Genomic DNA, 13,912 nt, shown 5'->3' with positions numbered 1-13,912 from the left:
TGTTAAATATTTATGTTAATTTAAGTGCTAATTAATTATATATGAGGGATATTAAAAGGTTGGATCATTAATGCTTAATGGTCTTTGTGCTGCAATCTAGGTTAGGGCCCAAGAGGGACTGGAGAGGAAAAATAAAACAAACAAATCATTCTGAATAAAGGAAAACATGTGTTAGGATTTGGCCTGGATCCTGTTAATTACACACTGTAAATGTACTGTGTATTTAAATAAAAATAATAATTTTGAAGGTTCCTGCATTCTTGCACACAAACACATTTTTAATGCTTGGTTTGAGCCCAGAAAGAGTTGAGAGGATTCAAACAATTAAAAGTTCTGAATATCTAGACACATTTGTACAGGAAACACCTAATTCTTCACACCGCCAGATTGGCCGTGACCTCTGACAGAGCAACAAGTCGCTAGTTGATTTGAATTTAGATAGGCCTGCAATCTGAAGGCCACACACACACACCTACGCACATACACACGTATTTACACACAACAAAACAAACAAGTTAATAATTTCTTCTGAGAGAAAGAGCTTCAATTTTGTTATAGTAATGACCTTCAGGTTCAAACACCTTTGCTTGTGAAATAACGTGTGAAACAACAATTAAGTTGTGCTAACACTTAATCACTGTTGTTGTCAGGATCCTACAAAACTGAACACAGTAGTAGGACAGGATTGTGTCTCTTAGTCTGAGCCAAGCTTATGAGAGTAGTACCATGCTAGTGCGAACATTGTATTTAAATCCAAATCATGTTCTGAACCTATAGATTAAGTGTGCCCACCATATGTTATGCTCTTACAGAAAAAGGATGCATAATCAGATTGGTTCCATTCACTCCCAGTCACTGTGAGGTTTGTCTAAATGCTACAGATGCCGTATCTTCATTTGGTCGTCCTGTTGTTGCAGTTTATTTTCACCTGATTTGTGATGTTCCTAATTAAGACTTCAATGACCAGGTAAAGCGAGTACCAAACTAACCACAGACCTTATTGGTAATTTTTCACTCCCCTGAATTTCCTCTACCTGGTCATTTGGGACTTAGACACTTTTTACACCTTGGATACAATCTTGGCCATGCAGCATCATACTGAATGCACCATTGTATGGTACCAGTAATATCTAACCTAACATGATTCATGGTTTGAACTCTGTCTTCTGGGTAACTCGGTGCCGTTAACCCCCTTTAGCCATACATTTAAAAGAAATCCAATGAGAAATGTATCCTCCAATGAGAAGGGAATAGTGAGGTGATGGATCTATGTCTTTATCCTCCAATGAGAAGGGAATAGTGAGGTGATGGATCTATTTCTTTATCCTCCAATGAGAAGGGAATAGTGAGGTGATGGATCTATGTCTTTATCCTCCAATGAGAAGGGAATAGTGAGGTGATGGATCTATGTCTTTATCCTCCAATGAGAAGGGAATAGTGAGGTGATGGATCTATGTCTTTATCCTCCAATGAGAAGGGAATAGTGAGGTGATGGATCTATGTCTTTATCCTCCAATGAGAAGGGAATAGTGAGGTGATGGATCTATTCAGAGTGGTATTCTGAAGCGTTTTTTCTGACACGTTAGAAAAAAAATAATTTGCCACTCACGCACTGAAGCAATTTAATAAGGACAGCTAACATGTAATTTGATCACATGTAACGACGTCAACGATTTGAATCGGCTGATGCCTGAACTTAATCTTGAACTTAATATTTCTCAGATGTTTGCACGTATGGCCCCCTCTTCTTTAGGAAGCCCTTCTGTTGTTTCTAGATGTGTTGTCTCCCTGTTGTCCTGTTCCCTAGTAGCGTCAGCTGGGTTCCTTGTGCCTTTGGCCCTGTCCTGTAATGCCTCCCATTTTAATGCACTCACTGATGCAGTTAAGACCATATTTGTGTCAATTTTTTTTTAATAAAAACTCTAATGTTAATATCATTCTCTCTCTTAAACTTTGTCTTTCTGTGCAGTTATTTTCTTGGGTATATTTGCATTTCCATTCCATTTAACTTTCTTACCTCTCTGAACAAACAAAATTGTTGCTGTTTTTGTCTGAAGAACAAAACTAGACAGGGGACTATGAGCCGATTGACACTGGTGCTGCTAATTACACAAGAACAGATGCTCAAATTGTAAATTAATGATGACATCGGACGTTTCGACAGTTCGGAATTCATCTCAGGGCTTCTTACTCGTAGTGTGGCATGGAGGTTAGAGCCAGGGTTCCACCAGCTGTCTCCATGGTAACCAGCATTTTTCACTGTGCCTGGCTGTTGTCGGCCAAGTGTTTTGTTGGTCGTTTGGGCAGTAGTTTGGAGTTCTCACCAACGGGCTTCAGAGGTCATTATTCAATTCGAAGGGGAGCTATGAAGTAAACATTTACTTGTTCAGTCGTTGTGTGTGGTTGTTGTCAAACTGCTGTTAAATATTCTTGCTTGCAACCCTGCTCTTTGGATTCACTTGGAAAAGCACATTTGTACAGCAGTAGCTCGTTAGACTACATTCACATTCATCAATATACTATCACTCCAGAAACAGAGTAGGTCTGATGGTCTGCATACAAGAGTAAGATCTGCATAAAAATAATGACTAAGATCAGAGTTTGTAATCTAATTCTGTCAGTCGTCCTATCACAAATCTCAAAATATGCATTAAAACATGATGTTTTCTCAGATTTTATTGCAGTTGTTCATGGCCCGTAGATAACAGACTAGCTAAGTATCCATGAAAAAAACAGTGTTGCCTTATGTTTCATTGTAGTTATTATTCATGGCTGGTAGACAACTGCCTAGATACTGTGTATGCTTGATTTGCACCTAGTCTTCTACAAAGGTTGTCTCTTTGCCCAGAAGCATATGCACTCGAAGATCGCTTTACTTCAGAGCACACTGCCCCAGCTTGACAGCTGATAAAATGATTGCCCCTTCGTGTCTAAAATGAGAGCACTTTACCGATATGGCAGGTACTATTAAAATCAATGGTACATAGTCTGCAAATGTTCTCGATACAGAAGCGTTGAGGTAAAATGTCAGCTTTATATCTCGGTGCCATTTCATGCGGAAGATTCTGATGGTTATTAAAAGAGGCTGCAGTGCTCTGCTGCTAAAACCATGGGGAATAAAAAAACCTCCCTAATTTACATCAAATGCAGCATTTCTGCGCAGAGCATCAATTGAACACACCCAGAATATTAAACTCCTGCCTGTCTTAAATTTTTCCATTTGAAATGTTTTGTCATTTGACTGTTCACCAGCTGTCGTCCATGTGAGTCCATACATGTTTGTACTTTTTCTCTCCAGTAACTGAACTGCTCGTTATTTACACACCATTGCTATTAGCTGACATAGATCAGAAGGGGCGATAGACAGGCTGTTGATGTGTCCCTCGTAACACGCCGCCGAAGCAGAGTGGAGCATTTCTCGTCTAAATAAGAGGCACTGGGTGTTTGAAACCCACACTGGTGATCTTAGGGGTCCCAGTGCACGCTGTGTTTAGACGGAATGCCAAATCAGATCCAGGATAGTCATGGGAAACTCTGGGGCTCATTCCCGGTTCTAAGGATTCCACACTAACACTGCATTTTGACTGGGGAGCGAATCAAAGGTTTCATCAGGCTGTCCCCCCAGAGAATGTCTCATGAAAGCCAATGCTTCACACGATTCCCTTGGGTTTATCCAGGCAGCCTGGGTAAGAGCCATCAGTGGATATGCGGTGTTGTTCGGGGCCGTTGTAACTGAGAATTGGGCCCAGTCTGTGTGGGTTCTGTGTGGGTTCTGTTCAACACCAACTGAAAGAGCCGTGAAGACATCGCCATGGCAGTCAGCGTTTAGCAGCGTCGTAATATGTCAGCGGAGAAGAGCCAGGCATTGGGCGGACGTGGTGTCAATCATCTGCCAGAGCACCAGGTAGGCTTGCCCTGCTGCACCTCAGTGGTTTCCTGCAGCCACAAGTGGAAAGGGCTCTGACGCATCTCCGGGAAAATGGAATGCAGCAAAGTGAGAAAATAAATATCCGGAAAGGTCCTGTGTTGGCAACATATGTAGCATTGAATTGGCGTTTCCTTAGCCTTGCTTATTAAAGATTGCTGATCTAATATCCAGAGAATACATTATTAAACCCCTTGCAAGTGTATACTGTAAATGCCTATGTTTTCATGTCCTTTGTGTACACATGCTCAGGGGTGGATGGATATCAATAGATAATACAATTACTGAAAGCCCTCCTTGATTCACAGAGGACATGTGTTTCCGTCTGTCAGCCTGACCTGTAATGTCTGAATGGTCAATATGCAGCGCGGTCAGTTACAGGCGATCACAATCGTTTCAGTGGTTGTCACCGTATTGGCAGTCTGTGGAAAACCAGTCAATGGTGTCATTGAGTAATTTCATCCTCTCGAAGGGGGGCGTGGGGGGGGTGCTTGATCACCGCCTGCGACATGAGTCATGGGTGTGTTGGGGGGGACAGATCCATGAACTGTAATTACGTTGCGTTGTTTGCGTTGATTTTTAATTAAGTGTCCTGTGTTATAAGGTGGTATGGAAAAATAGCTCAATACATGGATTCTGACAGGCTGCCACAAACAGAGCAGGATGCATTGAGTTGACGATAAATTACAGTTCTTACTCTGCAGATCTAAACCTCACAGCCTGCTTGCCTGCATGAGCTCGGTAGAACAAAAACAGTTTATTTTCACAAGGTTTCGCACCTTGAATCCATTTCAGACTTGGTGTATTGCCTTCTGAAAACCCACAGCTGTTCATGTTCTTGAAATACATGTTTGGAATATGTATGCGATTGTGTTTGACTCAATACTTGGCATTGTTTTCTTGTCTCTTTTCTTAGGTTCAAGATTTGATCGACACACTGGGACAGGTAACTTTCCATTCAAGTTGTTGATTATTTTGCTATAAAAAATTTGATTGTGTGCAGAAAAAAGGCATTTGAGATGACATTTGAATGGAGGCCAAGATGAGGATGGTCAGATTTTCAATAAGTCAATCATTTGAATTTCACACTTGTTTTATTAGTGCTAACACACTAATTGTATACTTCGGGATTTTTGCAATGAAGCCTTTTAACTTTTTCCCCTGTCAGATTGTGGATATAATCTTGTCTGTTCAATTTCAGTCAAGTCAGAGGAAGTTTTGAGAGCCAACTAAAACTTAGATTAATGATTTCACTTATATCAGTCAGCAATTTGACAAACACTTTTTGGCAACTTCCTTCAAGCTGAACGCAGGGACAGGAAAAAAAATATTCACAAGTCAATCTGATTCTGCGGAAGTAGATAAAGTCCCACAAAAATCCCTTTTCATGACTGTGTCATCTAGATATTTGTAACACCTATATATTTCTGGTTAAAATCAAAGAAGTCTATGTACAGTAAATATTCAGAATGTAAACAGCGATGTTCACACTGACCTCACAGTGTGGACCGGGGTGACACTGGCTTCAGTGTAGAGCTGGTCCTAATCGCTGAGATTGGTGAGTGGCTTTTTGTGGACAACAGTACTACTACTGTACTAATTTGTAGGGAGACAGTGATCCTACTGGGAAATCCCCTACTCTTCTCAGCTCTTCATTTGCCTTCGGCACGGCTGCTAACTTCATACCCCCACATCAGGGGTGTGTTGTTGTAAAAGCCCAATGCGCCGCAATTTGTTTGGATAATGAGTCAACGCAGACGGCGTGAGGCAGAAAATAATCTGAAACAGGAGTATCTATTGATGCGGAGGCACGCTAGTTGATTTGACGCTTTGTCCTGCTTTCCCGGGCATTTGTTAGCAGATGGGTTCTTGTTGCGATTTTTGTCTACGGCTTCCCTCAGCGGATCGCAGAGTATTTTAGTCCAGAATAATCCTTGCCATCTGCTGTCTCCTGTACTACGTTATAGCACTCTCTCTCTTTCTCTCTCTCGCCCTCTCACTCTCACCCACAATCTCACCCTCCCCATCAATTCCCTCCATCTCCCTCAGTGAACCGGGCTGGCAATTATAATCTAGACTGTTACACTGGTCAGACCTTGTTTTCTCCTGGGCTTCTCTTTTTATATACTTATATGTATTTATACATAAGAAGATTGCTTACAATTTAATTTGCAGATGAATTATTGTTGCAGAGTAAGCGATAACATTTGCCACAATCTAATATAGACAGGTGTGTCAGTGGCGAAGAGACGTGTCCGCGACACATCCAAATGTGCTCCCGCCACAAACGAATGAACACAAACAACATCCAGATTCTGTACGAACACGCCGAACATCACTTTAGCTTGTGTCGTAGCGGTGGCTGATCGTTTCAAGCGGGCACGGATCCAGTGGTGCATGCCGTATACACGTTACTTAGATTACACATCTGTGCTCTGTGGATTACCCACAGTTAGACATGAGTCATGTGGGTGTTACACAGATGTACCTGCAGGGGATCCTGCCTCAGGGGCCAGCCGTCCCCCACTGGATGACACATGCGTTACATCCTCCAACAGGACACACACGTTGGCTTTTTTGGTTGATATTTGTACCCCCCCCCCCCCCCCCCCCGAAAATATTTGGTTGTGGAGAACTGCAGTATGGATTGTGGCATCCAACGCCAAAATGGTGGCTATGTAGAGAAACCCATTGCACTTCAAACTATTGCCGACATTCAAATGACATAGTTCGGATTGCAGTGCAGCAACTTAGAGTTAATTATCCCTACTGTGATTTGAATGTTAGGTTATTGTAATAAAAATGTGTCTTTTGGCTATAGAAAATATGTTCCTAATTGAATGCTGAAAGACACATTTGGATAATCAGCTTTTTGCTTCACTATATAGTAATATAGTGGTTCTAAATACAAGGGACCATTAAATCATTATGAGAACTCAATTCAGCCACATGCCATTCTGCTAATCTGCTGGGACAATGGGAGCTGTGGGAGTGAAGTGGTACTGCAATAATGAGCTCGCAAATCCTCTAGTCTCTTGGAGGTGTTAGACAGATCCCTGCGTAACACATTGTCTGTCTGACATTGCAACGTGGCTGCAATAAGTTGCAAATGTTCTCTGTTTTTACAGCGTGTACGAGTACTTAAGCACTAGGTAAAGAACACGGGAAAAGCTTCAGAACACAGTGGGATTTAATGGAAAACGCACAGTTTGAAATCAGTTGTCTCATTTCTATTAATATCTCTCTGAGGAACAGTACGCTTCCAGATGATGTGGGAACATTGGCCAGACAGACACCCTAAACCCATCCGCCGTGTTAGGACCTGATTGGACCTGGAAGCTGCCAGTCCCATGCTGTATCTACGTTCCCAACAGCCCACTAGGGATTTGTGGTTCTGTGTGTCCGCTGGTAGCCCGGTGGACTGGTAGCCGAGGTGCTGCTCGGCTATGTCTCACATCACCCTTCACTGACCCACATCTGTCAGAGCCCGGCCACTGAAGAAACGGGCAAGACCTGGCCCACAACACTCTGATGATCGCAGCTAAGCTCCGGGACTCCTGGGGGAGGCCAAACTAAAGCAAACAAACACACTCCTCTACCTGCCTGGTGCTGCTCGATGAGATGAGTCGAGTCCTCTTGATATCTGACGGTGGGCATTGGGCTTGAAGATGTCTCCAGTTGGATCCGAACACTCACCCAGGACAGTTCTCCTGGAGTAGACAGATATCACCTCTGTCCACTGGAGCCACTCTGTATGACTCTCATTTCCACATATTTACATTTTATTCAACCGGCAGATGAAGACAGACATACTGGCATTCCATTAGGGTAGCTAAAAGAACCCATCACACATGCTCCTATTCCAAAACATTTCAAACATTAAAGTAGTCTGAAAACAGCTTCCCATAAAAAGCCGTACATGGCCATCGCTAGCAAGCTATACACTTGCTTGGCAACAACCAATACCAGGCAGATGCCAACCAAGGCAGAGCGGAGCAGAGTATGGCCCATATTGTTGTTCTCATTAACCGTAACACTGACGTGTTTGCTCCCCTCTGATCGATCCCACAGAACCTGGCCCTGCCTCCTTAATGAACAGTCTTAATTGGGGTGATTATTTTTGCCTGCAGACAACATTATCCGGTGAAGATATTTATCTGGCTGCTGATGATTAGACTGGCTGGCTCGTTAAACATTGACCCCTGCTTTTGTATTCAGACGACCAGATAACAAGTCGGCCTATAGAAGTGCTTTCAATAAGAATTCATTACATTCGTGAAGCACTTTTCAACATACAAGACTAATCGCTCTGCGTGTAGAATGCCCTGTATCTGATATATATGGTGTGCTATTAAATGATAACGGATGGGTATCAGAGACCCAGAGGTGGAGTTATGTGTGGTTGAGGTGCACAGCTAACCAGCGTACTTTCCCTACTTGCCCTGTTCCCCCTTCTCCTCGTCCTCCCCCTCTCCCCCTGCACCCTCTAACCGTCCTTCCGCCCCCACCCCCCTCCCGTCTCCTCTCTCTTCCCCCCTCCCCTCTCCCCACCCTTTCCCTCTCCCCCCTCCCCTCTCCCACCTGCTGCTGCTACTGGTGCTGAGGCATCCCTCTCAGCCAGGGCTCAGAGACGATTAGCGGTGCGCTAAAGGACGGCTAATTTAGAGCCTGCCGCGTCCGAGTAATAGGATCTGTAAACAAACTGCCTCCACATGTCCCTGGCTGCCACCATTTTACTACAGCACCTCCTACCAAAGGGAGGGGGAGGGGGAGGGGAGCAGTGGGTGGAGGGCAGCTGCCAGGAGGCGTCTGTCTGGCCTGGTGACTGTAGAACTCCTTTAGTGGGTTATGGTAATATCCTACTGAAGGACACTTAGCTGATAGCGGCCCTTTGCCATTTCGCGGCACCTGCCACAACATCTGCTGATTCTAGGTATGTGACCTCTGGCTGGATTTATGTTCTGTTTGCTGGACGGGTGGCTCAGTCCCTGCTGCTTGATTTCAATGTGCTGTTGCTTAAAGAATCATACGCAACTTTAATTTGGCTCGTAGTGTGAGAAAGCTGTCAGATCAAGCGCTGGGGTATGAGACTGTGGTAACACTGACCTTAACCCCTAACCCCTAACCCTAACCTCTAACCATAACCCCTAACCTTATTGACAGCTTATGGATTGCAGGGTTGGAGTCCAATGGGTTATGGACCAGAGCTCAAAGGCAGAGAGCAGAGAGGAACTGGATATTGGCCTTAAACACTATCCTACTTAAAGGTTTCAATGAGAAAACCTTAATGTCCAGAGAACTCACCTGACTTCTTACTTTGTGGAGGTGGTGGAGGTAGGGGTGATTCAGGTTATTGTGGAGGTGGTGTTTATGGTGGTGGAGGTGATTCAGGTTATTGTGGAGGTGGTGTTTGTGGTGGTGATTCAGGTTATTGTGGAGGTGGGGTTTGTGGTAGTGGAGGTAGGGGGGGGTCATGTTATTGTGGAGGTTGTGTTTGTGGTGGTGGTTCAGGTTATTGTGGAGGTGGTGTTTATGGTGGTGGAGGTGATTCAGGTTATTGTGGAGGTGGGGTTTGTGGTGGTGATTCAGGTTATTGTGGAGGTGGGGTTTGTGGTAGTGGAGGTAGGGGGGGGTCATGTTATTGTGGAGGTTGTGTTTGTGGTGGTGGTTCAGGTTATTGTGGAGGTGGTGTTTATGGTGGTGGAGGTGATTCAGGTTATTGTGGAGGTGGGGTTTGTGGTGGTGGAGGTAGGGGGGGGTCATGTTATTGTGGAGGTGGTGTTTATGGTTGGGGAGGTAGTGGTGGTTCAGGTTATTGTGGAGGTGGTGTTTATGGTGGTGGAGGCAGTGGTGATTCAGGTTATTGTGGAGGTGGTGTTTGTGGTGGTGGAGGTGGTGGTTCAGGTTATTTTGGAGGTGGTAGAGATGGTGGTGGAGGTGGTGATGATTGAGGTTATTGTGGAGATGGTGTTTATGGTGGTGGAGGTAGTGGTGGCTCAGGTTATTATGGTGGTGGAGGTAGTGGTGGTTCAGGTTATTGTGGAGGTGATGTTTATGGTGGTGGAGGTTATTGTGGAGGTGGTGTTTGCTGTGTGGTTCAGGTTGTTGTGGCAGTGATGTTTGTGGAGGTGGTTGAGGTAGGGGTGATTCAGGTTATTGTGGAGGTGGTAGAGGTGGTGGTGGAGGTGGTGATGATTCAGGTTATTGTGGAGGTGGTGTTTATGGTGGTGGAGGTAGTGGTGGTTCAGGTTATTGTGGAGGTGGTGTTTATGGTGGTGGAGGTAGGGGTGGTGGAGGTTATTGTGGAGGTGGTGTTTGTGGTTGTGGTTCAAGTTATTGTGGCGGTGGTGGAGGTGGAGGTGGTGGAGGTGGTGATGATTTAGGTTATTGTGGAGGTGGTGTTTATGGTGGTGGAGGTAGTGGTGGTTCAGGTTATTGTGGTGGTGGTGTTTATGGTGGTGGAGGTAGGGGTGGTGGAGGTTATTGTGGAGGTGGTGTTTGTGGTTGTGGTTCAAGTTATTGTGGTGGTGGTGTTTGTGGAGCTAGGGGTGGTTCATGTTATTGTGGGGGTGGGGTTTGTGGTGGTCGAGGTAGGGGTGTTTCATGTTATTGTGGAGGTGGTGTTTATGGTGGGGGAGGTAGTGGTGGTTCAGGTTATTGTGGAGGTGGTGTTTATGGTGGTGGAGGTAGTGGTGATTCAGGTTATTGTGGAGGTGGTGTTTGGGGTGGTGGAGGTAGTGGTGGTTCAGGTTATTGTGGAGATGGTGTTCGTGGTGGTGGAGGTAGTGGTGGTTCAGGTTATTCTGAAGGTGGTGTTTGTGGTGGTGGAGGTCCCAGTGGCAGTAAAGCCTGTTAAGTTCCTCACTGTAATTACAGAAGCCCAGCTGGGAGCTGTTGGCCGCTGCGTGCTTTTAGCCAAGTGTTTATGGTCCGTCTTATCTTATCTTAGGGGGAGTGAGTGATGTCAGGCACCACGTTGATATACTAAGTAATTATGAAGCAATTTGTTTTAGGGATGATTTGGACCATGCCATGGAGGCACAGGGGAACCCATGAATAATGCATGTCCTCTGCAGCACTGCAGGAGAAAAGCAATAAACATTTGTACCATCAGTTATTCTTAGTGGGAAATTAAAGAATATTCCCTTTGAAGAGCAAGACCAACGGATCCTGTTTTCCAGTCATTGTTTTTGATAATAACTAAACATTTGCAGGCTTTATTATATTTTTTGCCGGGGATTGCCTATGTTGAAATCATTGTATATCCAGATAGGAATATACGGTTTAAACCAAAAATCCCATATGAGCTGCCCAACGACTTTTGTTATTGATTCGCCATGATAAGTTAAGTCTTTGCTTTGAAAATTCTCATTACCCAGGTTGGTTTTTAATGATAGATTAAAAACAAAAGGGTTAGGGTTAGTAAAGGCTACTAGGCATGTTTTATTTATTCTGCATGTAATATTCATGCATTATGTCTAGATGGAATCTCCTGTACCATCTAGGAATGTTTGAGAAATTATAAAGATCTTACTTCTGTATTCGCCTTGTGCATTTAGGCTACAACATTTCCAGTTATTCGAGGGGGGAGTGAAGGGAACGCATCGAGAGAGATGCCGCGATTTAGTCGTCTTAAGTATACACTCACCTAAAGGATTATTAGGAACACCATACTAATTCTGTGTTTCACCCCCTTTCGCCTTCAGAAATGCCTTAATTCTACGTGGCATTGATTCAACAAGGTGCTGAAAGCATTCTTTAGAAATGTTGGCCCATATTGATAGGATAGCATCTTGCAGTTGATGGAGATTTGTGGGATGCACATCCAGGGCATGAAGCTCACGTTCCACCACATCCCAAAGATGCTCTATTGGGTTGAGATCTGGTGACTGTGGGGGCCATTTCAGTACAGTGAACTCATTGTCATGTTCAAGAAACCAATTTGAAATGATTCGAGCTTTGTGACATGGTGCATTATCCTGCTGGAAGTAGCCATCAGAGGATGGGTACATGGTGGTCATAAAGGGATGGACATGGTCAGAAACAATGCTCAGGTAGGCCGTGGCATTTAAACGATGCCCAATTGGCACTAAGGGGCCTAAAGTGTGCCAAGAAAACATCCCCCACACCATTACACCACAACCACCAGCCTGCACAGTGGTAACAAGGCATGATGGATCCATGTTCTCATTCTGTTTACGCCAAATTCTGACTCTACCATCTGAATGTCTCAACAGAAATCGAGACTCATCAGACCAGGCAACATTCTTCCAGTCTTCAACTGTCCAATTTTGGTGAGCTCGTGCAAATTGTAGCCTCTTTTTCCTATTTGTAGTGGAGATGAGTGGTACCCGGTGGGGTCTTCTGCTGTTGTAGCCCATCCGCCTCAAGGTTGTGCGTGTTGCGGCTTCACAAATGCTTTGCTGCATACCTCGGTTGTAACGAGTGGTTATTTCAGTCAAAGTTGCTCTTCTATCAGCTTGAATCTTTGGGCCCATTCTCCTCTGACCTCTAGCATCAACAAGGCATATTCGCCCACAGGACTGCCGCATACTGGATGTTTTTCCCTTTTCACACCATTCTTTGTAAACCCTAGAAATGGTTGTGCGTGAAAATCCTAGTAACTGAGCAGATTGTGAAATACTCAGTTGAAGCAACTGCCATGTGATTGGTTGATTAGATAATTGCATTAATGAGAAATTGAACAGGTGTTCCTAATAATCCTTTAGGTGAGTGTAGCCTCCCTCTTCTTGTCACTCTCACGTCTCCAGAGTGTATTCCTGTGTTTGTGTACAGTTGGTTTGAATGGTATTGCTCTCCTTCACTTTCTCTCCTTCCATTTCTCTTTACTTCATACCCTCTCAGCTTCTTTTTGGGATTGCTCTTATTGAAATAATCTTTCTCTCTGTTCCTCTCACTCTCTACCCCTCTTCTTCTTCATCTTCTATACCTTCTTCTGTCCCTCTTTCTCTCACTCTGTCTCTCCCTGTCCATCTCTTTCTGTATCGCACATCTTTTACGGAGATGCTCTTTCCCCCATTTCACAATGTCCTACTTTTCCCCTTACCTTTCTTCCTCTTGTGCCCTCCATGTTCTCTCTGTCTCTGGTCTCTCTAGCAAGCCTCTGTCCAAGAAAAAGGGCTAAAGTTAGGGAAATATTGCCACCTTGATCTTGTTAGTGAAGTCTGTGGACAAAGATACATATTTGTCTCTCCCTGATCTATATGCTCATGGCAGAAACCTGTCAGGAATGACTGCTGTCGTCAGCACTTATGAGTATCCTGTTGAAACACCACTGGCAGCCTTGTGCACCAGTGGCATTGTGCTGGTTGCTAGTTGTTGAGTAGCTTTGTGCTTTTGCATAACAAATACTTGATTCAGTATTTGTGGTGTAATGTGGATACCGTAGAAACAGTGAGTGACATGCCCAAGCCTGTTGAAGAACATTTCTTCATTTCAGGGAAAGTGTTGGATTTCTTTTTAATACGGTTTCACTCTATAATCAAGGAAATACTCTTATAAGCCTGGGCTAATCATCAGGTTCTTTTGATAGTGAACTGTTCAGATGCAGTAGGTAAACCCTTTCTCCCTCTCTGCCCTTTCATGTCTGGTGCTGCCATTATCGAGCACCTCATTTCTCACACATTGACAACAGAAATGTGACAGATTACCTGCTATTTTTAGGGAGTCTCATACAGTGCCTGATGCCATTGATTCATCTGTGCCCTGAGCCACTGAACACACTTTCTGTTTGGATTCATGTTCTCAGTTTCAGTTCAACCGAATGCAAAGCCCAAGCATCCCGCTATTGACTATGTATCAGTAAGCTTCCAAAGTGTCTCGAGAAATGCATTCAATCATTGAACCATACCACATTCAGGGTGACATCATTATTCAGAGATTGTTTCATTATTGGTGATCTGCACTCTTAGACAAAAAGGGTTCCAAAAGCGTTATTTGGCTGTCCCCATGGGAGAACCCTTGATG

The 13,912-nt window shown here is 44.2% G+C and overlaps 1 protein-coding gene across 3 annotated transcripts in view; it reads left to right on the top strand.

Moving 5' to 3' along the window:
• Positions 1 to 13,912, top strand: part of igsf11 (immunoglobulin superfamily member 11) — a 107,185-nt gene that overhangs the window by 30,545 nt on the left and 62,728 nt on the right. For 2 of the 3 annotated variants that reach the window (XM_010870784.3, XM_010870793.3), the window contains exon 2: positions 4,842 to 4,871. In XM_010870784.3, coding sequence (XP_010869086.2) covers positions 4,842 to 4,871 — 30 coding nt within the window. Of the gene's footprint in view, positions 1 to 3,882; positions 3,905 to 4,841; positions 4,872 to 13,912 lie in introns of those variants that run through there. The other variant, XM_029120139.2, reaches the window with a different exon arrangement.

This window comes from Esox lucius, chromosome 1, assembly GCF_011004845.1.
Source record: "Esox lucius isolate fEsoLuc1 chromosome 1, fEsoLuc1.pri, whole genome shotgun sequence".
NCBI lineage: Eukaryota > Metazoa > Chordata > Actinopteri > Esociformes > Esocidae > Esox > Esox lucius.
Note: the sequence above shows the minus strand (reverse complement) of the source record. Positions and strands in the feature narration are given on the sequence as shown.